At 35.8% G+C, this 24,696-nt stretch overlaps 1 protein-coding gene across 1 annotated transcript in view; it reads left to right on the top strand.

Annotated features, from left to right (window-relative positions):
- The window catches only part of TTC29 (tetratricopeptide repeat domain 29), a 129,636-nt gene that overhangs the window by 39,542 nt on the left and 65,398 nt on the right, over positions 1–24,696 (top strand). The window contains exons 5-6 of the mRNA XM_061993686.1: positions 7,098–7,310; positions 13,935–14,020. Of these exons, the coding sequence (XP_061849670.1) occupies positions 7,098–7,310; positions 13,935–14,020 (299 nt within the window). The remainder of the gene's footprint in view (positions 1–7,097; positions 7,311–13,934; positions 14,021–24,696) is intronic.

The raw sequence follows: 24,696 nt of genomic DNA, 5'->3' as shown, positions 1-24,696 counted from the left end.
TGAAATACAGGTTTGAATGTTATCATGAAGCAAGAATTCCATTCTCCTTGAGTTTGTTGTCTTTCAGTTAGCGGGCAATATTTGCAATGTTCTCCTCTAGATTGATATTGAAATATATCAACAAGTGTTTGTTTATATATAAATGAACAAATCAGAAGAAGGTATCTGACAAATGTTGTTCTCATAAACCTAAAAAGATAAAGGAATGTTAATTGTAAACCAAAATTTTCTGTATTGGTTTATTTGAATATGAATGCAAGACATACGAGTTAGTGGAATTTTTGTATGAAACCTGTTTAGTTGTCAGGTTTTTTTCCTGAAGTTGAACACTGATCCTGGGAGAGTGTGTTTTGTTGTTGTTGTTGTTTTTTTTATTCTAGTTTGCATGTGGACAAAATGCTGCCAAACCATTTTGTGCAATTAGTGTAGCAAAACATTCAGAGACCCTAGATTTTCCCTCAGATCTGAAGTTCTGTGAAAAAGTCTGAAATATGAACATTTTTTCCCACAGCTAATCCTAAAGTAAAGGGAAAAAATGATTATATAATGTAGTTCAGATAGCAAGATGGTAATTATAGATATGTTTGTAACTTTCAGAGTTATGGGTTACATGAAATAACTCTTAACTATTTCTATATCTTATACCTTAAGAGTGGTACAGAATATGTGTGAGGTTTGTGTGCATATAGTTTTGGGGGAAATCACATAGTTGACACCAGATTTTCTTTGTAGAGTTACTCTGAGTAGTTGCAAACAATCTAGAGAGTAGCTGTATGTTTCTTGGACAAAACCTGAGATGTTTTATGTAGAGCCAAAAGCAACTTAAGAAGGCCTAGAGCTAATGCGGAATTTTGAATATGTGGTGCAGTAACTGAAAGAAAGGCAAGAAGATGATGTTTGTTCCAGTCTCCACTACAACAGCGCCTGTTCCTCCTTATTCTTCATGCTTGCTTATAAGAAGAAGATTTTTTTCACAGTAGTTACTCTTCTGGTAATGTGTTCTTCAGTTAATTAAAGGTTTTTTTCTCTTGCTGGTCCACAACAGACTTAACCCTAAAGTGGCTGTCATTTCAGCTACCTATGGAAAACCCTTCCTTTTTTTTGGAGTTTGGTGATGTTGGCAGCAGTAGGGGAAGGGATTAGAGAGCATACAGGCAAGCAACCAGAGGAACAAGTATGATACCTAGCTTGTGAGGTATCTCAACATATTATTAGGGAATTTTTAATAATGTGGTGATGATGCAATATAATATGCTGTGTGATATAACAGTACTGCTGAGGGTGCTACAATATCCACTGCCCTCTCGGTTTATATAGGTATGTTTTGACTATCTGAGCTAATGGTCACTGGATTCCTACAGTTATGTTTTTCTTTCCAGACAACAAATACTGGCTTAACTGACCTCAACAGAAATAATATATCATTCTCTAAACTACAGTGCTAAGAATTAGAATAGCAATCCTTGACCCAGACAAGGGAACAGAAAATACCTTTCCCTTTATATCTTCAAGCCTTCTACTTCTCAGGTGTATTGTCAAATTGGGGAAATTGTCAGAATATACGCATGATGAGTGAGTATGTTCATTACAATATTCTTATGAACTGTGTCATTTTGCTAAAACTCCCTGTGGAGTCTTTCTGAAAAAAAAAAATAGTTCCTGTATGGTAGATTAAAATAATTTTTTATCCTTTATGTTAAAAATACCTATCTTTATTGTCTGATGTTTAGCTGTGTGTTAGAAGAATCTTGTAGAGTTGTGGAACAGCAAAATTTTGTCTTGTATTTCTTCTACAATTTTTGTGTTACTTTTGCAAATGGCAAATAAATTCAGATTCTTACATCTGAGATCAATCCCAGTAACTTTTTTATGGGCCACTTTACCTCGGGAGTTCAGATTGGCTCAACTACTTACTCAATGAGAGCCTTATTTTGAGATTCATGTGATCTTTTTGTTCTGCCTTCCAACACATCTCTGTTGAAGACTTATCATAACCTCTGTAGATAATGTCTCACACTGGAAACTGTGGTAGATCCTCAACCATTTCAGAATGAATAAGGCTACCATAATTATCACAATTGAATATAAGAAACTTAAAGTAATATAAGTAGTTCAAGCAGTTAAACTGAAATGTCAGCCTCTGTCTTTTAAAATAGTAATAACATTTTTCTTTTTTTGCTACCATAAACTGTTGCTTCAAGCAGATTTAATGTCTGTGTTGTGCAGTGTAATAAATGATTACAAAAAATGTTCTAGTTGTAGATTAAAATATACTATAATATACATAAAGCTTTGTTGTTGTTTTAGGTTGTTTTAACCTAAAGTGGAACGTTTTCTCAAGTCCTCAGCAACGGTTTAGAATTTAGCATTAAATGTGTTTTCTCCTTATACTAGTGCTGCTGAAGAAGTGTACCTAAACAGACCTGTCACTTTTTTTGTGCAATTGTTTCTTTGGCATTATTTTCATTGGTAAATGTATGAGCTGATAAAAAAGGAAATCATTAGGTGCTCTCAGTATTGCTGAGGCATGGAGCTAGAACAGGGCCGTCACTGCATTTTGCAGATTGTGACATTTTAAATTACCTGTACAGTACTTGAAGCAATGTGTGGACCTAATTAACATCTCACCTAATTAATGTCAGGACTGTATATAGAGAATTTTAGATAGTTTTGCCCTGCCTTTATTTATTAAATACCACATTATTTAAATTTGTTGTCTTTAATTTCAGTATTGAAAACTTCAGATTGTGTGCTGTTTTCTTAAGTGAGAGTAACTTCTTTTTTTTTTCCCCCTTCAAGTAATCAATGCACTGCTGAATGAGTTCATTTTAATGCACTCAATCATGCCTCTAATGTTTGTAGCTTACGGGCGCAAGCATCAGTAATGCAGGAATGTTATATGGCTTTAGTTTGGGCCATTTCATAAAATATTCATGGAATCAAAAATGTGCATCAAAATAGCGGCTGGGAGAATTACATTTATGTGCCTGCTTTTATGGCAGCTTCACATTTAAACCCATTTGTGTTAATATCTAGTCAATCTCTCTACTTAAAAAAAAAAGGCAAAATAGTAGTCTCCATATATACCGGTTTTGGTTTGATATCTATTTTGATTTAAAAAATGTATACTTTGGAGTGGGTTTTAGGAACGAGAATTATAAAAGAAGTTTTAGATAATGCAAAAACGTTTCTCTCCAGTATTTACAAAATTACATTGAGTTCTTTTTCTTGAATGGATTTATTTTTTTATTTCTAAGCAACTCACTGAAAACTGTAGCACAAATTTTAGTACATATGTATGTAGCTACTATGAAAATAAGAATTTCCAAAATTTGATACTGTTTGTGACATAATTCTGTCTTATATTTATTAAATTGTTTAAAAGCGATTTTTTAATGCCAAGATTCTTATGACAGTGTTTGCCTCCCACATTAAAGACTAAATTATTGCTGATAGGGTTTCTTTTGTTATGTCCTGAGCTACATTATATACCATTGTAGTACTGATAGTGTGTGTTATAAAAGTTACATTTCTTTCCTTTTATAAACATGGAAGAGATAGCAAAAACTGCATTTAGTATATACCGAGCTAATTTCTGCATGGTAGTGTGAAAAGAAAAATATAATTACTGTTGACATTGACAAGTGAAAATAGCTGTACTATTTTGTGTAATGTTTTGCAAATGTTTTTGAAACAGATTTCTGAGAAACACCTTCTGGATATTCTTTTAGAATTCCTAGAGATATAAAAGATACATTTTTACAAAATATTGTATATGATTTTCCTACTCATTGTTTTCCCTCTCATTTGGCCATTTTTTTTTCTTCTTTTCTTCAGTTGACAATAAAAGTAATTTAAAACTGCCTTGTCACTACTCAAGTGAGATAAAAATACTTTTATTCTCAAATGTTCTTTAATTGGCTTATTAATTTTTTTAATGTTTTTCAAGATTTTCAGGCAGGATGTACCTACGTCTGTGCCCAGCAGTTGTAGTGGTTCAGTGTTTAAGGGCTGGGATGCACTGGCTGGATCAATTCCAACTGGACCAACTCATGACAGTGAATAAACTTGCCACCCTTCTGAAAATATTCTTTTTCCATATATTTTGAGATTCACCTAAACACTATGTATTAAATAGACTGTCATGTTTTCTGTCAATGATAAGATATTTCACATTATTTTGATGGAAAAATAAATTCCAAAGTCTACAGTGTTTTGAGAACTCTCTAAACGACTAGTATTGCTTGAGTCTTCAGTAAACAAATTCCCAGCCACGTAAGGGTTTTAAGGTCAGGAATTCCATCTCTTCCTCATTTAAGAAATTGACAGATATTTTTCTTTTTGATATTTCTGTGCATATACTGTATTACTATTTTGCTTCATAATCTTTTGTGGTGGTTCAGTGAAGCCAAATGTAGTTTCATTCCATTTGAATGCTACCAAAAATATTATATTGCTTTTGTATTTTGAAACTTGATATAGATGGATTGTTTCTAAAGAGGTTTCCCTGAGACCTGGCAAAAAGAATGTCAGGTCACAGCTCTTATGGTTAGGTCAACTCTTAAGAACTATGGGGTACATGGAATATATGAGTTCAATTTTGAGTCTGACAGAAACTTTCTCAAGGGGATACTGTAAGTGAAGAAGCATGAGTAAGAATTACCATACTTGATAGTTCTAACAATCTAAACAATAGTTCTGAAGGTTGCATATATTATTTACCTAAACTATGTGTCCTGTTAAGAGATTATATTAGAGTCTTAGTAGAAATACAGATGCTGTCTTCAGCTTCATATTGTGTATCCGGGTGATATCATGCATTTGCTTGCTGCTTCCCATTCTTACTAGAAGTTTTTGAATAACATATGAATTTATATTCATTATTCTAAAAAATCTGTTACACAAGTAGTAAAACTAGATCAGAATACTATCCTTTCAAAAAGACATTCAGTTGATTAATAAACTCTGAGGCAAATTCTAAGGAGATGTCTTTATGTGCTTATGAGTATCCAAGTGGATAAAGTGCTAGATCTAGCTATTAACATTCAACTCAACTTTCCAAATAATATCTGAAATATCTATTGAGTAACTTAGCTGGAATTCTGTTGACTTCTGACTTGAATTTGCTCTAAGAAGTTAACTAGACTGGATAAGGAGAATCCCAAATTCAAATTGGAAACCTTTAGAATAGACAAGTTTTCATCTGGGTTTAGCAGGTCTACATATCTATTTCCTGTTACATCTACTGTCAGTGAATCCTTAAATGGATTGTACTGGTCATGATAGTTTCTCTTTGCTTTTCTGTTTGTTTAGTCTAATGTCAGGTATGATAATTTGGAAAGAACATACAGATAATTTCCTGACTGTTCACAGGGTCTGAAAGCTGCTCCGGCATTAAGATTTTTTTGAATTTTTTGGGCCATCTCTCTGATACCAATTCGTAGCTGGTGTGAAGCTGAATAAAGCCTATTGTCTCTTCTGTCATCTGACTCTTCACTCTTCAGCACTTTTTGGTGTGTCCTTTGTGACTCTTACATTAATCATATGTTGCAGAGCATTAAAGTGATTTATCTATGAAACTTATTTAATTATTCGCTTCTTTCAAAGAGAAATTTCTTATGCTTTTGAATTTCAGTTTAATCCATTTCAATCATCAGAGAAGCTTAATATGAAAATATATTTAATTCTAGTAAAAGAATCATGTTTTATCCTGAAAAGTTGAAAGCATGGTGATTAAAGGGGAATATATGCAAAAGACAAATCTAACTTAATAAGAGAAATCTGTTATAGCTGTTCTGCTGACTCTAGGTTGGTTGGAGACCTGGGGAGCTCACCTCATTTCCTCTTGGAATGTGTAAAAAAGGTCCTTCTCCAGACTTCTCTCTCTCTCTTTACTACAACTGGGGAACAGCATTTCTCCTTCTGGGTTCTTTTTGTAATTTGAAAGCAGCACTGTAAAAATAGTCTGCAAAATAGCAGTTATTCCATATAAATTGTATTTCAGGAGACGTATAAACTGCAAACACATCTAAGCAAAGTTAGTTTATTATTCATTTCAGCTTCTAATAGAAATAGTAATTGATATATTGATGTTCTGTGGACAAAGATTCCTTCATCATACACACATAAACTTATGGAGGAAGGATCATGTTCACAGTTCTCCCTACTATAGAACACTCTTTGTGTGACCAGAATGCTACTTTTTCTTTTTCTTTTTTTTTTTTAATGTACATGGTCTCATCTTACCTGCTTCCCAGAAGTTTTTCTGTACCCATTGTGTATAAGGAAAAGCTTTTCTATTCTTTCAAAGAATTTGCATTGTCCAGAAAGTGAGGAAATCTCCTAGACTGCATGTATACATGGAGAAAAATCTAGCTTGAAGGTAGAGAGGAGGGGGGAAAAATTGCTTACATGTTAAAATGAACTTTATCTGCAAACTTTGCCTTAGAGTAATTTACATTTGAAGACCTTAAAGTCTATTACTTCAGGCTTAATAATTAATCTGTTAGTAGTTAATGCTCTTCCAGTAAACTTAGTACATAAAGACACCTGAGTTGGCCTAGCAATAACTGTTGAATAAATTACTTTGCACAATTTCTTTTTTCATCAATTTATTTGAATAAATACTTTTTTCTCACAGTTTTGATACCTCTACTCTCCACGCTTCAAGTCTTTCAGCGTGAGTTTTCATTATGCAGAGAGAAGCTTGAGCAACAGTTAGTATCATGATTATTTATTCATGGATGTGATTTTGAAATATGAGACTCACAAAGGCTGAATTCATGAATCTGTAATAGATGTATCTTCTAGAAAATTCTGATTCTGTATCCTTGATATCACACCCCCAGCACTGTGAATCTGCAAAGGAAAGTTAATTTAAAATGTGATATGTTTAAATTAAATAATGAAATTACTGGTAACTATGAGATTTGACAGTGTTTTCCAGTGATCTGTAAGTTATGCATTGAAGATTCTTGGAAAATCTGTGAAATGATTGGCTACAAATTACTTTCTAATGAGAAAAATTATTATAGACTAATAATTGTTTTTAAATTTTGTTGATTACAATGACTGTAATTAGAAATGATATTTTTCAGGTGATATCGTGAAAGCTGCTGAGCATTATGAAGCATTTTATCAGCTGACAGAGGGCTCAACATGGAAGGATGAGACAGGCCGTACTTACAATTCGCTGGCTTGTGAGCATCTCTGGAGAATTTATACATTACTAGCAGACAAAATGTTAGAAAATAAAGAACACCAACAGGCCATCAAAACACTAAGAAAAGCTTTAAAAATGGCAAAAGAAGGTAGGTGGAAAATAACACTTTCACGTTCCTTTATTTGATGTGCATGCCATGATGTTCCCAAGAGTAAAGCAGAAATTGTCAAGTGTTTGACTGGGTGATTATTTCCTGTGAAATTCAAAGAAAAATGCTATCAATACACTTCTAGATTTCACTAAAGCAGAAATGCCTTCTTGCTTACAACAAAGAATCTTTTAGATTCCTGAAAGCTTTATCTCTAAAACACCAATCCTTTGGGAATAATAGTATCAGAAAATAGTCAACCCATACTCAGAATGTGAGGTCAATGATGAAAAATCAGCTCACTGATTTTAATTGGCTAGCCATTGTTGATCTGGCAAATTTTGAGTTATATTATTTGCTGAAACACTCTTCATTCTACATATTTATTTAGTACTTGCAAAAAAACAGGTTCCTATCATAAGGAAAGACAGTTTTTTCTGTATATCTTAATATGTGTAAATACTTTGAAACCTAAAGTAAAAATCCCAGAATAGCTGACGTATGGAGATAATCAGGGTTAGTTAAAGCAGGATGGTCAGGACTACATCCAACTCTAGGTTTTAGTATCTCCACCTTCTGGGAAATATTTTCCACTCTTCAGACACTCTCACGGTATATTGTTGAGTTCAGATTGAGTTTGTTGAGTTTCAATTTGTTCCCATTGTGTCAGGCTTTTGCCCAGCCAGCAATGAAGCACCAGGACAGTCTCTTGCTTGGTGCCCCCCATCCACCCCTACCCTCGTTAGGATGGCAGAGGCTCCAGCAACATGGGAGGAAATAAAAAAAAATAACCAATGACGTTTTGGATTGAGACAAAGGTAGGGAGGGCTCGCTGCCAATTATAGTTCTGGGCAAAACAGACTCCACTACTCGACTTAGGAAAGAAAGGAAAGCTTATTCTACTACCTACAAGAAACAGAACAGAACAAAAAGCAAGAGAGCAGGATGAGAAAAATGCAACCAGCACTTTAAGATCTCCCTTCCCAGGCTCAGCTCACTGCTCCCGATATCTCTGCCTCTTACTCTCTCAAATGACTCGGGGTGGGCGAGTAGGGAATGGAGGATGTGATCAGTCTCTCACATATGGTCTCTGCTGCTTCATTCTTCTGAGAGGAGGACAACTCCTTACATTCTGCCCCTGCTACAGTACAGGGTCCCTCCTACGGGGCATAGTCCTTAATGAATTTCTCTACTGTGAGTTCTTGTCAACAGCTACAGCTTCTGAAAATGTGGGGGTCCTTCCTATGGGACACAGTCCTTAATGAACTTCTTTAGTGCAGGTTCTTCCTAACAACTACAGCTTCTGTGAATATGGAGTCCTTCCCATGGGATGTGGCCTCGTCTGGGCATAATCACTGCCCCAGGCATAGAGTCTTTTACAAACTGCAAACAAATCTGTGCTTCACCAGTCCTCTCCATAGGATGCAGGGGAGTCTCTACTCCACCACAGGTCCTGATAAGAGCCTTTCTTGCCCCTCTTTACACACTTCCTCCTCTTTACTCTCTCCGATCAGAAATTTGTACAAATTGATGAAATTTCCCTAAGCCTTCTCTTCCATGGTCTGGACAGTCTCAGCTCCTTCAGCTTCTCCTCCTAGTACAGATGCTCCCAGTCGACAGGATCCCATTGGTCACCTATGACAGGAGTGTGCATTGTTGTCTCATGAGCAACTTCTTTTATACCAGAAAGCCCATCCTCCTTTCCTTCCAGCTAGCTTGCAGCCTTGGATGATATAGGGGTTATCCCTCCCCAGGTGCAGGACTTGGCATTTCATAGAATCATAGAATGGTAGGGATTGGAAGGAACCTCTAAAGATCATCTAGTCCAACTTCCCTGCTCAAGCAGGTCCACCTAGATCTGCTCATACAGGAACGCATCCAGGCAGGTTTTGAAAACCTCCTGAGAAGGAGACTCCACACCCTACCTGAGCAGCCTGTGCTGGGGCTCCCTCACCCTTACAGTAGAGAAGTTTTGCCTTATGTTTAAGTGGAACTTTTTGTGTTCCAGCTTTTGTCCATGACCCCTAGTCCTCCCCAGTTTTGTATTGTCTACAAACATGCTGAAGATGTGCTTGGTGACACCATTCAGGTCCTTAGTGAAGATAATTAATTAATATTAATGCCAATATTGATCCCTGAGTGTCCCACTAGCAACTGGCCATCCAGTGGACTTAATACTGTGCTTACGATTCTTTAAGACCAGTAGCTCAGCTAGTTTTCAGTCCACCTCACTGTCTTTTTACCTAAGACATTCTTTATCAGCTTGTATATGAAAATATTACAGGAGACATTGTCCGAAGTCTTGCTAAAAATGCTTCTCAATACAGTATCCACTTTTTATCCTTTCATCCACCAGTCCAGTCATCTTATTGTGGAAGGCTATCAGGTTGGTGAGGTACAATTTCCTTGTCTTAAATCCGTGCTGACTACACCTGGTTGGCTTCTTGTTCTACATAACAGCTATATGAATCTTTGATAGGTTTAAAATTGAGGGAAATTAGAATATTACTTGAATGTTATATAAGGAGCATTTCTTACACATCAGAAAAGGGAAGGCAAATCTTACAAGTTGTCTTTATGAATATACACATAACTTTCCAAATTTTTCAGAAATCTTACTATTGCTTGTTTCTCAAAAGCTGATTTTAAATGTTCACTTAGTTTTTCCAGGTGATTATTTGGATGCTTCTTAGAAGTAAGATCGAAGGCCTTAAGTAATCACCTTCCAAGCTTAGCAATTCACGAGCCTTTCATGGTATTCCTTAAGAGGTATATTCTGTATATGAATTGCACACACAATTAATATATACAATTAATTCGATATTTATCACTAGATACATAAGGGTCTTTTAATTTAATAATGTATGTCCAGCATTCCATTAGTTGGTCTTTAAGTAGTAGTGGGGATACATAGAATTAAACTATCAAAAATGGTGAAAAATTGAGAATATTTTCCAAAAGTTAGAATAAATTTTGCCACAAATGAATATATAACTGTATAGGTAGGTGGTAAACATAGCATTCTGTAGAAAGTGAAGCCAAGGCAAGTTCCCAAAAATAAATGTCTTTGTTAGACCAGTAGATTCTGCTGGAAAAAATTAATGAGGTTTCAGACAACTAAGCCATTGTGAACTTTGCCATTTGATAATATTAATTCTAAAAAACTAAAAATTTTTATCTTGCCTTGTCTCATGAGGAATAATATTTTAAACCACCATTTGAAATTTGAATGTTTTATGTGATAATTTTGAAAGAATAAACCAAACAGGACTTTGGGGGAAAGAATATAATTCTTTTCACTCCAAATGTTTAATTTGTGAGGGTATATGATTGTATTTGACTATATTTTCTTTTAATTAAACCATTAAATAACTTATTTTGGTTTTATCTGCAGTTTTCATTAGTTGATCTGTCTTGCAAGTTGCCTGTTTAGATCTTTTGGGAGTTTATATCCATCATGGGAATGCCAACACAATCAGCTGAAGAAGAATATATGTACCCAAAAACTTCTCTGTCTTTTCTAGCTGCATCTGTTGATCAAATACAAGCTTTTAGCTTTTTCTATGTGCTTAAGTCACAGCTACAGTAAAACTGATCCTACTAATATTTGCTAGTAATAGTAACTAGAAGGACTACTGATGAAGTTTTCTGGCAACCTCTCCTTTATTTTTAGTGAAAGCTGCTGGAAATGACGAGATTATCAAAATGGATCTTATGTATTTCCAAAATTAATTTTGACCAGGCAGATATTCAAGTGCCATTACTTCAAGTTAATAATTTTAAAGCTTCCTGAGATATGTAGTAAATATCACTATGCACAGTATACTTGGCACTGTTCTTTTTAAATTTTAACTTTAGAAGCTCTTTTCAGATGAGTTCTCTGGTCCCCTGTCGTGGTTTGGCCCAGTTAGCACAACAGCACCACGACAGTTTCTCGCTCGATGCCCCCATTCACCCCCACCCTCATTAAGATGGCGGAGGACCCAGTGAAATGGGAGTAAAAAGATAAGCAAGATTGTTGTGGATTGAGACAAGGGCAGGGAGGGCTCACTGCCAATTATGGTTCTGGGCAAAACAGACTCTAGTACTCGACTTAGAGAGGAAAGTAGGAAAGTTTATTCTACAAGAAACAGAACAGAATAAAAGCAAAAAGGGAGCAGGATGATGAGAAAATTACAACCAGCACTTTAAGATCTCCCTCCCCCATCCCTCCTTTCTTCCCGGGCCCAGCTCACTGCTCCCGATATCTCTACCTCCTTCCCCCGCAACAGCTCAGGGGGGCAGGGAGTGGGGGATGTGGTCAGTCTCTCACAGATGGGCTCTGCCGCTTCTGTCTTCTCAGATGAGGATGACTCCTGGCATTCTTCCCCTGCTCCAACACGGGGTTCCTCCCCCGGAACACAGTCCTTAACAAACTTCTCTGGTGTGGGTTGTTCCCAGCAGCTGCGGCTTCTGCCGATACAGGTTCCCTCACACGGGACACAGTCCTTGGTGAATATCTCTGACGTGGATTCTTCACCGCGGTTGCAGTTTCTGCACTTGCAAGGTCCCTTCCTCGGGACACAGTCCTTGGTGAATATCTCTGACGTGGATTCTTCACCGCGGTTGCAGTTTCTGCAGTTGCAAGGTCCCTCTCTCGGGACAAGGCCTCTTCTGGGCATAAGTTTAATGAGCTGCTTTGTTGTGGGTTCCTCCCCACAGTTGCAGCTGTGGATATTGGGTCCCTTCCTCGGGACAGGGCCTGCTCCGGCCATAGTGATAAAGGGCCCCTCCTTCGGGACAAGGCCTCCTCCGGCCAAAATCACTGTCCCTGGCTCGGGGCCTTTAATGAAGTGAATCGCTGCCCCTGGTCCGGGGTCAGCTTTAGCAAAATGAGTCTTTGCCCCTGATGCGGGCTCATTATCAAAATGAGTCTCTCCCGCTGATGTGGGGTCTTTAAAGAAATGAAAATAAATCTCAGCTTCACCAGTTCTCTCCATAGAATGCAGGGGAGTCTCTGCTCCAGCACACCTCCTCCCTTTCATCACTGACCTTGGAGTCCGCATGGTTGTTTCTCTCACCGTTCCTACTCCTTGCACCACCACCAGCCAGAAGAAGAGAAGAAGGGGCAGAAGAAGGAAAGAAAATGGAGGAAAACACCTCCCCTTCCGGCTTCTTCTTAAAAAGTGATCGTGGAGGCGTCTAATTGGCTCAGCCCCAGAAGTGGGTCTGGCTCAGAGCTGGGGAGAGTTGTGAGCAACTTCTTACAGGAGCCATCTTTGCAGCCCCTTCCCCCATACCAGAAAAGGCTGTCATGTCAAACCATGACATCCCCATTCCACAACCATAACCTCTATCTACGAAGCTTGTATTTAACAATTTAGTTAAACCAATACTGATTCTAACTGCCCCTTGTAATGTCCATTCTGTCCTTCTAGACTATCATCTATGTTTATGTATTTTATGAATCAGGATTAGATATTACCCACTTCAGACGCTCAGATAGTTCTTAAGTAAGGAAGAGTGTTTTTACATCCCTAGCAACTTTTTACTTGTTATTCCTCTGTAAAATGATATTTCTGTACCCTTTTGCATCATTATGCCTTTTAAGGAGTATTAGATGTTGGAAAAACCATCAGATTTTTGAGACAGGCTTTTTATAATTTTATGCGACATTAAGTGCCATAGAGTATTGCTGTGGCCTCAGAACTTATTCAGAGTTCTAGAACTAGATGTAGGTTTCTGTGTCTTTAGACAGAAAGAATTTGTTATCTTGACAATTATAAGCAGATAATCTCCCTTTTTATTGCAACTATAATTTTTATACATTTTACAATATATCAGGATATGCGGGTATGCTTCAGGTTGATTTTCCTGTTGTGTTTGAGCAGATGGATATTGAGCAAAAGAAAGACTGAATTATTGGCTGTTTTTAATAGAATTTTATCTGCTTATTTTAATAGATACTAATGTTAGGGAGGGGAAAATTTGGAATATTGTGTAATACAGTAGAAATTTATATAATTAATTTGTATAAATTTCAGTATAGATGATTTTCTATTGAGAGAGCACTATAATAAGACCAGCTTTGATCCATATTAGTGAAATAAAATGGTTTTTTTAAGTTATTCTAGCCATCAGTAGCTTGCAGATTAGCTGTGAGACTAAGAAATATGCATCTAGCCTGTTGATGGTTCTCTCTTGGTGTTTCACTAAGATTCACTTTAGCGAAGTATATGGATCAACATATTTTGTGTTTATATATTAGCGTGTATTATGTATTTGTAGCTACTCATATATGAATATAGAGAGAGTCTACTATGACTTTCTAATGTGGAGACACTGTGTATTATTAAAAAATTTATGACAGAGAACATTACAGTGTAATAGATTGATTGTACTCTATTACTTACTGGAAGATATTTTCTGTGACTTTGCCAAACTTTCTTGTTGGACTTTGTTTCAATCCATAGCCTCTGTTTCCAATTACCACTATATGTTTTTGAAAGAGATTAATGACAAGGGTTAGGGGAAGGAAAAACTTAGTACAGCATTTAAATATCTTTATGTTATTTAAGAATTGTGGTTAGTAACATCATTTTGTTCAGATTACACTAGTAACTGTAACTTTAATCCTTTCATTAGGAGGTGACATGAAGATGGAAGGAGAAGCTGCATATTGCTTAAGTTTAGCATATAATTTTGCTGGAAAACAACAGATAGCATTATCAGTAAGTTCATTTTAAAGTTGCTTTAGCTTTCCCAATGCCTTTCTCTGCCTCCTTGGCATCTTGGACATTTTTGAGACTTGAAAATACTTGGAGAGTCTTGTCTCACAGATCTTTTATAACTGTATCTAGTTCTGTAGGCAAGGATCCATGTGGCTTAATTAATTATGGTTTCAATAAATTGCAGAACTGATGGAGCCAGGTTTCCATGCTTGGATCTGTAGAAATCATATAAATTAATAATTCAGGTTATTTGGGACTAGTTTTCCTTTTTCTGTATTCATACATATATAAACCAGTTTTTATTTAGTTACATTTTTCTATAAAACACATTTTACATACTAGTTTGATACAGTGTATTTGTGAGCAATAATTAAGGATATGTCAACTCACTTGAGTTTTTCAGAATTTCAGGAAATTAGAAAAAATGTTAATTACTTTTGGTGTAAAAAGCTGTAATGCTGACGTAATCCCTTCTGTTGATCCTTGAATTCAAGCTCCTCTTTCTCATGTTTCCTTGAGTCTCTCATACATAAAAATTCTAAGACAGTGAAATTTCTACATATGGAATTCCAGTCTGGAAGGAACATTCCTCTAATTCATTATAGGTTAAGTTGGAAGGAAAGATAAGTAGAAACTTGATTTGTGCGTGCCAGTCATCAGAGAAGCCACAGTCCTCCATGATCCTTGTAAAAATATTGTCTGGAAAATTAATTTGGCTTAATATTTTCTCCATAATTATTGCAATTAACCAACTAGATAATTACTATTTCTATTTGTTCTTTCAACTTCAAAATTACTTTATTTTATGAATAGATGTGTTTTATAGAGGTCATTCTTTGTGGTAACTTGTGGTGGTTTATTTTTTTCGGTAGTAGACCAATGGAAGTTTTAGTGAATTTAGTGTGGGTTTCAATATTGCTTGATTAGTTTCTGCAGTGTAAGAGGGGTTCTAGTTTTCTGTCTTGAAATACCCTCTTACGTGCTTTAATGATTTGTGATATGATTTTTCCAAAAGCTATTGACCATCTTTATATATATTTCTGCAATGATGATAGGCATATCTTCTGAATAAATCAACTGAATACTGGAAAGTTGGAGCCTGTTCTCACATCAGTTGCAGTCAAAGTCTGTACCTGAATGTGAAAATATTTCAAAATTTAGAAGCTACATACATTTTTATAAAATTGTATCTAATAGTTGCAGCAGCAATGAGAAGATACTTGATCTCTTCCAAGAACCTGGTGTGACAGATTAGACTAAGATTTTTTTCTGCACTGAGGTTTATATGCATTGTTTTTTACCTGACAAGTATGACAACAGGAAAGTTGATCGGGTAAGAATGTCAAGTTTCTGAGGATCACAGTAAGCTGTGAAAATGATGAAGAGAGCAAGATTTTTAAAAATTAACTAAATAAAGAAGACTGCATGCATATTTGAATTCTCCATCACAGGAGAAATTAGTTAATGAACAAGACGACACAGGGTCCATGATACAGAAAGGATCAAACTACCCTTGAAAGTGTCAAAAGTATTAGATGTCCTGGCATTGTTTCCTCAGGTTCCATTTTGCTTGCTTTTTATAGCTCCCCCTTTTGCTTCATTGTCCACCCATGCTTCCAGCCAAAAAGTTACAGCAAACTTGTAAGTTCCATTTCTTTTTGTCACATGTGGAATTATTATTTTTTAAGAAAGATTTTGAAACCTTGCACTTTGTAATGTGTTACTATTAATTTAAAACGTGTACGTAATAGATTGTGCCTATTGTTTTTAGTCTTACAAAAAACATCTGACAGGTAAGGAAAGCAACATGCATTTTTGTTGAAAGAGAAAGAAATTCTCTGTAGTACAAAACGTAAATGACTCATTATATTAAGAGTATAAAATGATATTTTAACAATAATGAATATAACAATACTTTTCAGTGTAAATAACACAATATTATGTGATAATATGGTGGCATTGCCTAATATAATGGCATTTCCAATGCTATAAGAAACCTATGAAGTACTTTCATTCAGAAAACACAATGTATGCTATGACACTAAGAAAAGATGGTAACACTTTAGTTCCTTTTGTCCTTAACAGTGATCAATATAGGCAGCAATAAAATATCAGTGGTTGACAGTACTGTTGAAAACAAGTTGTCTTCACTCTCCAATTAGAAATCATTGCCTAAAATTTAGCCTTCTATTCTCAGTTTAATGGTCTCTGTATCCAGGGGGAGCTCAGATGCTTACAGAGATGAAATCATTGCATCCTTTTCCCAGAGGACTACTGGTTATCATTACACATAACATGCAGACAATACAGCTAGGAGCCAGTTTGCCTCATGGTAATATGTAGTTCATCACCAGCTTCTGTAGCATGCTAAAGAGGTCTTGCCACACAGCTTGGGACTATTCGGATGTAGACTCAGGGGTCTCAGCAGTTATTTTCCTGCTTTGCATCAGTTTTCATCTTCTTTATCCTTTTGTGCTGTGGCCCACCTCAGGCAGTCTCCTTCTAGGGGAATCTGAAAGGAGCAGCTGTTACAGACACCATTTCCTCCAATTGTTGCCACTTGGTTCCTTGTGCTATTTAGCGTGCTACTCCCTCCCCCAACATGCACACACAGTAGAGTGCATATAAACTTGTTTCTCTTTCATTCATACCTTCTAGCAGAGTGAAGAAGCATATGTTCAAAATATTCATTATCTGACACAGTAATTAAAGGTTGAAATGATTAAGCTGCAGCCTATTATATAAAAAATATGCAGTCACTTTGTATAGAATGGGCTACTTTTGTCAGAGGTTTTTATTTGCTGGGCTCTTGGTGTTTAATCTAACATAATTTGATTTGGTGTCTAATCTGTATAAATTGATTTAATTTTATTTTATATGTATGATTGATTTCAGTGGACCTGCTCAGATATAAAAATATAAGTATGTGCAAGTTTGAAAGCCTGAGAAATAATTATGTTCAATAGCGGTGTGGTATGTTCATAATATTTTTCATATAACCTGGTTTATAATCAAGGCTAATGGCTTTTCCTCAAAATAGAATACAAAATATTAATAGTTCACATTACATAAATTTTGTCTTAAACATTATAGATTTTCTCAAGGAGACTTACCTAGTCTATTTTTGAAGTAAAAGTTGCTGTTTAGTTGGTTGTCTTCAGGGTTCTGTAACAAGCTAAGTATCAAGTGAAACATTTCTGTGTCATTAGAAGTCTTGCATAAGGTATTGTAATTGAATGCTTGATGTGGGCGTTTTTCTTTTAAACTGGACTTTCAAGGATTCTTCAAAGAGTTGGACATCATTTTTTTTCCTTTCAATTAGTATTGCATCCCAAATCATCAGGAAAATTGCAGTCCTCATCCCTTGTCTGTGTTAGATTTTTTCCTAAGTGTTCTTTTCTTTCGGATACTGAATGTTATGTTTCAGATATGTTATGTATTTAAATAACAGAAGCAGTGTTCATGAGTACTGAGACTCATGCCAAAATAAATGTGATAATTTATGACATAATACTATGTGCATGAATTGTCAGAATTACAATATACAAGCCACAGGCATAAAATTATCAAGAAAATTTATGAACTTACACAGACATCTTCACATTCAAAATGACCCTATTAAAGTAATCAGAGATGATTTATGACCATAAAGTTAATTTCTGAAAAAGTCTACATCAGAACAACTGAAAATTTTATCTCAACTCATGCATCTGGATAGAATGTCTGCAAGTGTATCTGGGATGCAAATATTCTGAAGTCAGTATGAATAGTATATTTTATCTAATTGTATTATATCTAATCGTATAGAAGATGCCCATATGTACGTATGAATTTGATGAATCAGGAGGATCTTAGCAAATAAAAGAATTCCAAAATATAGATTGAATGTTTTCCTGTTTTCTCACAAACATTGTGAAAGATAGCTGCGACGAATGAGTATCATTCCTTTGAGATTTGCTTACCATGCTAGTGCTTTGCTAGAAAGCTGAACTTCAAGACACATTTCTGTCAATAGTGTCTGGGTAGGCCACTGAGGTCCAGTTTAAGCTTTCATTACTGTTAATATAAAAAGAAACACTTACATGGAGATTCACAAAACACATTAAAAGATGCTAACCAATGGAAATTGTTTTAAACTTCCTTCTTTTCAATTTAGAAATTGGTAAGCCAATTCTGCAATTGATTAAATTTCATGTTTCTAAAAGATCCCACTGCTGCTAGACATTGGTGAAGATAATGCAAAAAAGATTTCTGTGTGAACAGTTAGCACTGGTAGTGAGCTTTCACCTGGCAAAATATACTGACTCAAATAGTGATGGAATTAAGAAACTAGAATCTGTGTTGAGAATCTAGAAGAAGACTTGAAACTTCAGGAAAGAGATATCTGATCATTTAATTTTTTTGTTGTAGATTTGGCACAGTGAAAGAAAGATCTAACTTTTTGTTTGGATATTAACAGTCTTTTAGTGAAAGAAGGATATCTTCTGTTGGTTTAATCCAGGTAATCATTTTCCTGTCTCAGCCAGTTTCTTGAAAATCTGAAAAAAAAAATACAGAAAGTGTTTTGATTAGCCCTGAGATGTAATAGTACTATTTTCTTCTGTACTTTTCTATGTACTACACAGATTTGCACCTTGGTGATAGGGTGTCCACTACAATTACCTTGGAACATGATATGATTTTCCTTTTGAGTCTGTGGTTCAAATTGCATTTTACTTGGTTAATTGCATCTCCTGAGTAAACTGGATTTTTGTCAAGATAAATGTACCACAAGAATGTACTTTGTAAAAAAACACTCTTAAATGCGGCATTGCCATAGAATTTAAATAGTCAAGTTATAAAAAAATACAGAGCATGAGAAACAAAAAACACTAAATATATAAAAAATTATTCCTTGATGACAAGCAAAACAGATTATCAGATTTCCATATTTTCCCATAATAGCAATGAAAGTTAGTGCACTAATAACTTGCTGGTATCAACCTTACTTTTCAAGACTCTCATGTTCCATAAGACTGGCTACCAAAACACCATAAATGGGTGTACTTTCATCTCATCTACTATAATCTAAAATGTAATCATTGATACATCCCAAAAGAGCAAAACAACTGCAGCAAGCTGCAGATCTGACTACATGTTCCACTAGATAAATCTATACCATCTTTCCAGAATTTTACGATTATCTGACCACTGGTGTTCTCAGGAATCTGAATACAAGTTGTTGACAAAAGTTTAAATCTCTGATTTTGGAGGCTATGCATGGAAGACATTGTTTTGTTTGCATGTTTGTGTTTAATTCCCAAGCTGGTTTATATATATTTATAAGGTTTATGTAGCCTTACTTAAAATGTATATGTGGAGCCTCCTTCCTTGAAGGTCTTCAAGACCTGCCTGGACATGTTCCTATGCAACCTGATCTAGGTTGACCTGCTTCTGCAGGGGTGTTGGACTAGATGGTCTCTAAAGGTCCCTTCCAACCATACCATTCTATGATTCTATAATATATTAAACATCCTGAATTTAGAAGTCATGCCATCAAACATATCAAATGTGATTTCCCAAACTTCAAACTCTGCTTTTTTTTTTGCAAGATTTTGATTCAAGGTATCAATTACAAAATGACAAGTTTTATTTTTATCTTAAAAACACATGCACTGGTGCACACAGACAGCCCCTCTATATGAGTTTGGAAGGGCTGTGATGCAATATCATTAAGAATATTTACATGCTTCTGCATTAATGATAATAATATATATATATATCCTTAAATCAAAATAATTCTTTGAATGACTGAATCATTGCCTTCAAATTGTTGCTAGCTGTTATGTTTTAATTTAAAAGCAGCAAATCGTCCCTTACTGAACATTTGCTTAGCTCTAATGTGATGAAACATTGAGGACAAAGCCATAATAACTCCTTAAACTGCTCTGCAAGGGAATAAAAATATCTCTGCATCTATTCTTCACCAAGGCATGGAGCAGCTGGCAATCATGGACCCTTCACTGTTGTCCTACCTTTTTGATATAGCTGATGGAATGGACCAATCTCTGCTATTCTCTGTGTATTCACTGCTAGATGTGGCCAATAGAGATGACTCCTCCTTATACTTTCCCAGGCAAGGCAGGACCCAAATTGTGAGCACAGCTGCACAGTTTCTGTTTTATGGAATATAAGGTTGCAATTAACACACTTGCCCTGACTGAGCTTCCTAAAACTGATAACTGTCTTCTGTCATTTAAAAGATGCAATTAAGGCAGGTATTTTCTACTTGCCGTATTGTTTTTTTTTTAGAATAGCTAATAAAATATACTTTTTGTTTTCAAATAACTGCTGATAAACAAGTTTCTACTCATTTCATTCCTACAGACTAGGAACAAAAGAGACAAAGCAGTACAATGGTATGTTATAGAGGTTATATAGACATACTTTATGTACTTTAGACTACATTGGATTTCTAGCTTAGGTGTGCTAAACCTTGGAACCTAAATATTGTCTATAACTGAGGGAAAGAGATAGTTACAGCATGTCTAAATTCATAGCTTATATTATCTGTGAAACAATAATGTGAAAGAACTTAAGAACTGCCAATAATATGTCCATTAGTAAAACTGCACATATTATACCAAAGGCTGTAGCAAATGGCTGAAAATCAGTATGAGAAATTTTCCAATTCTGTTAGATTAAATACTTAGGGAAGTCAGAAATTTTATGTGTTTTGAGAAATTAAACATTTGTACCCACACTGTACAAACTTGGGAATTTCAGTACTTAAATGTAAATATATTCATAATCTGAGAGGTTTTGTTTTCCTTTGTATAGTTTATCTCAAATGAACAGGCTTTAAAAAGAGTCTATAAGGTAAGGCTTATAAAATTAGATTGGTTTCTCAATTTGATATTTTTCAAGCTGCAGCAATTTACTTAGTAAAAATGTGATTGCATTTCAGTTCAGTTATTCCCAATGACTTCAAGGGGACGACTCATATTTATGTGTAAGCAAATGCTTAACAACCTTGTTTGATCAGAACCATCAATAAGTAGATTGGATAATAGGAGGTCTTGATTTGGCCATCAGATCTTAAGGAATTTAAAATTTATCCTTTGATAGATAAATAATATGAGAAGTTAAAACACTGAAGCACGCCTGTATAAAATCTGCTTGCTGCTTCATTGCTAGAAGCAATTTGTTTTGCTGTATTGCTTTCAGCTTATGTATTATTTTAAAGCTGATCAAAAGAATTGGTAGGAAAGTGTGAAATAAATTGTACTTCTAACTAAATCGATTTAACATTCCTTGGTGCTTTAAGTGATTTTAGTAATATTAATGTTTAAAATATTTCTGTCTGAAATCTTTTTATGACTACATACAGCAATAATGGCCACCATTTCATTCTGCTGGTTTTCATATTGGAATATTTCACAGTAAACATTGTAAAGATACTATCTTCTAACACTGGAAAGAATGCAAAAGATTTCAAGTGTCTATTTGCATGTAAATGACTCAAGTTTTATTCAGTCAATAAAAGCAGTCCATTAATCCTTCTACTACATTTCTTACATGGGTTAAAACTTAGAGAATATGATGTTTTCGGTTGAACAAGGACTTTTCCTTTAACATCCAGAGAGGTTTTCAGAAAAAGTGTGTTTCAAGTGACTTATACCTTCCTACTTTATCTCCACTTTTTTTTTTCCATTGCTTTATGCAAATTTAAGGGTTGATTTGTTTGCTTTTAGCTAAGAAAACTGTGTAGTTAAAAGGTGGACTAAAGATATTAATAAGCATGAAGCAGAATATTTATAGGAGTTGTGTCTAAGAAGCAATGGGCTTATAAGCATGCACATGCATGTAGTCTGATATTCACGTCTTAGGAAGCTACAGCAATCTGACAGCCAGGTACATTCACATAGACACAGCAGTGTGATAAAAGTGGTCCAGATATCTGGATCACAGAGCTGCTATACAAAAACATTTCAGAATGATTCACATTATTACACTTACCCAAATTTCCAGTCTTGTCCACCCTTTTCTCCTTGCTTCTTTCTCTGCCTCCACCTCTGCCTTCGTCTTTTATGTACTTGCAGAATCTCATTTTTCCTTTACAAGTCATCTCCATCTGCTTATGTGTCAGAGTGGCCCTCATGCCACACATCACATTGAGGAATTCTCAAGATGAAGGGCTGTATTCACATCACTACTTCTGTCTCAGCACTGTTTCATGCTTGTCACTGCTCAGCAGTCAGCGCCACACTGCCTTGTTTTGTCAATAACCATTTATTTGTTGCTGGAATAGTAGCAACCATTACATCTGACCTTCCTGTTTCATCAATTATGGATAGATTATTGGATGTGAACATCTGCAAAAGCTTGCTGTTGAACTTACCTCCTGGCTGGGATTAGATAAAGTATTAAACTGTTGTTTATTGTCAGGCCAAAACTCTACTGGGAAGCCAGGGAATTCCAAGACTAGCAGACTCCCATCAGCAAGCACCAAAAATTGTTTAGTATTGCCACTGTTTCCCATAAGATCGTAGCCATTTATTATTTACACTTATTACTAGTTGTTATAACATACTTGATAAAAGCCCTTGGCAGGCACAGTGTTTCCAGCTATTGTCACATCTGTCAGGATGGAAAGGATACATAAACTGTTTTTTCCTCTTATATTGCTGTTAAAGAGTAACAGATGAAGCTTCTTCACTCCAGACTGTTAAGCTGTGTTTTATTTTGAAGAAACGTGTCAACAATAGCTGGTTTGGAAAACATTATGTTCCCATACTAAATAAAAATCACAACGTTTACTAGAGTAATGTCTCTTGCAGTAAAAAAATCAAATTTTACCATGATAACAAACTAAAATACCTGGTTTTGATATTTGCATAGGTTTTTGCTCTGAGTGACCTGTCCAAGATATTTTTTTATATTTATTTTATTGCAACCCTTTATCGGGTATAATAAATAATAAAATGATGACTGCATTCCTACAAAATTGTAGGTGTGAAGAATCAGAATTAATATAATTATTAGTGGCACAGAAGGTCAGAATTATGAACAGTAATACAGAAGCTAATAGGGATGAAAAAAGAAGGATGAGAACAAAAGTTGACATTTATTCAATCACCTGGACATTTCATCTCTTTTAAGTTTCTACATATAGCCTGAACTCATGACCTCGTGGAGGCCAACAGAAGTTTGAAATTACACTGGGGAAAAGAACTTTTTAAATCAGTTACTTGTATTTACATATCTTCCATTCAGAGTCAAAGCAAAATGTACATACTCTGAATATTATCCAGACCATGCAAGTAGGACTTGTTACAGGTAAAGAACCTCAGGTCTTGTCTTAAGGATTGTTCAGGAATGAGTGAAATGTTTGTCTTTGCTTCTCTAATCCTTCAAACAGATACAGACACAAGTAAACTAAAGTCTGTATTACCATGCACGTTTATAGAGCATCAAGGTAAACATTTCACTTGGTAACTGCGTATATGAGAGGAGGGAAGAGGGTGGACTGGATTGAGCAGTTATCTCTCAGGGAGAGTGTCAACCAAGCCACACTTTGGCAATAGCTGTGTAATAACAAGAATCATAGAAGCATAGAATGGTAGGGGTTGGAAGCAACCTTTAGAGATCATCTAGTCCAACCACCCCTGAAGAAGCAAGTTCACCTAGATCAGATCCCAAAGGAATGCATCTAAGTGAGTTTTGAAGACCTCCAGAGAAGGAGACTCCACAATCCCCCTCGACAGCTTGTGCTCCATCACCCTCACAGTAAAATAGTTTTTCCTTATGTTTAAATGGAACTTTTTGTGTTCCAGCTTCATCCCATTGCCCCTTGTCCTGTCACTAGTTACAATAGAGAAAAGGGATGCCCCAACCTCCTGACATCCACCATTTAGTTATTTGTAAATATAGAAATCTCCTCTCAGCCTCCTCTTCTCTAGACTAAACAGCCCCAGTTCCCACAGCCTTTCCTCATCAGGAAGATGCTCCAGTCCCCTGATCATCTTGATGGCCCTGTGCTGGACTCTCTCCAGAAGTTCCCTGTCCCTCTTGAATTCGGGAGCCCAAAACTGGACACAGGACTCCAGATGAGGCCTCATCAGGGCATAGTGGAGGCTCTCTGAAATCTTCTCTGGAGGTTTTCAAAACCCACCTGGATGTGTTCCTGCATGACCTTACCTAGGTAGACCTGTTTGAGCAGGGGGTTGGGCTAGAGAATCTTTAGAAGTCTCTTCCAACCCCTACCATTCGGTGATTCCAGTAAGCATTCACATTTGTAGAATTCAAGTTGGTTGTGGGAAAAGAGGGAGAACTAATGGCTCTGGCAAATCAGGGAGTACCCTCTGCCTAACACCATAACACTGTTTCAGCATCTCTTAATTGTGTGCATTACAGACAAAACTCTACTGCATCTAACCTGGATGCTCACTATGCCTGAATACATTTAGCATTTAACAGGGTGCAGTCTGCCATTCAGTTGATGTTAGTGTGTTATTTTCCTAGGACTGATGCTCAATTGTAACCAATCAATTACCATGCTCCCTGTAATTAATAGATTACATAGACAACACAACTTTCTTATTGCTGTCCAATCTTTCTCACAGTGTGCTTTGGACAAAATACGAGAACATCTGAGTTTGTCTTGTGAAACTTTTCTTCAGCCGTACTCAGGATGA

The sequence above is a fragment of the Colius striatus genome, chromosome 3 (genome assembly GCF_028858725.1).
Source record: "Colius striatus isolate bColStr4 chromosome 3, bColStr4.1.hap1, whole genome shotgun sequence".
NCBI classification, from domain to species: Eukaryota; Metazoa; Chordata; class Aves; order Coliiformes; family Coliidae; genus Colius; species Colius striatus.
Note: the sequence above shows the minus strand (reverse complement) of the source record. Positions and strands in the feature narration are given on the sequence as shown.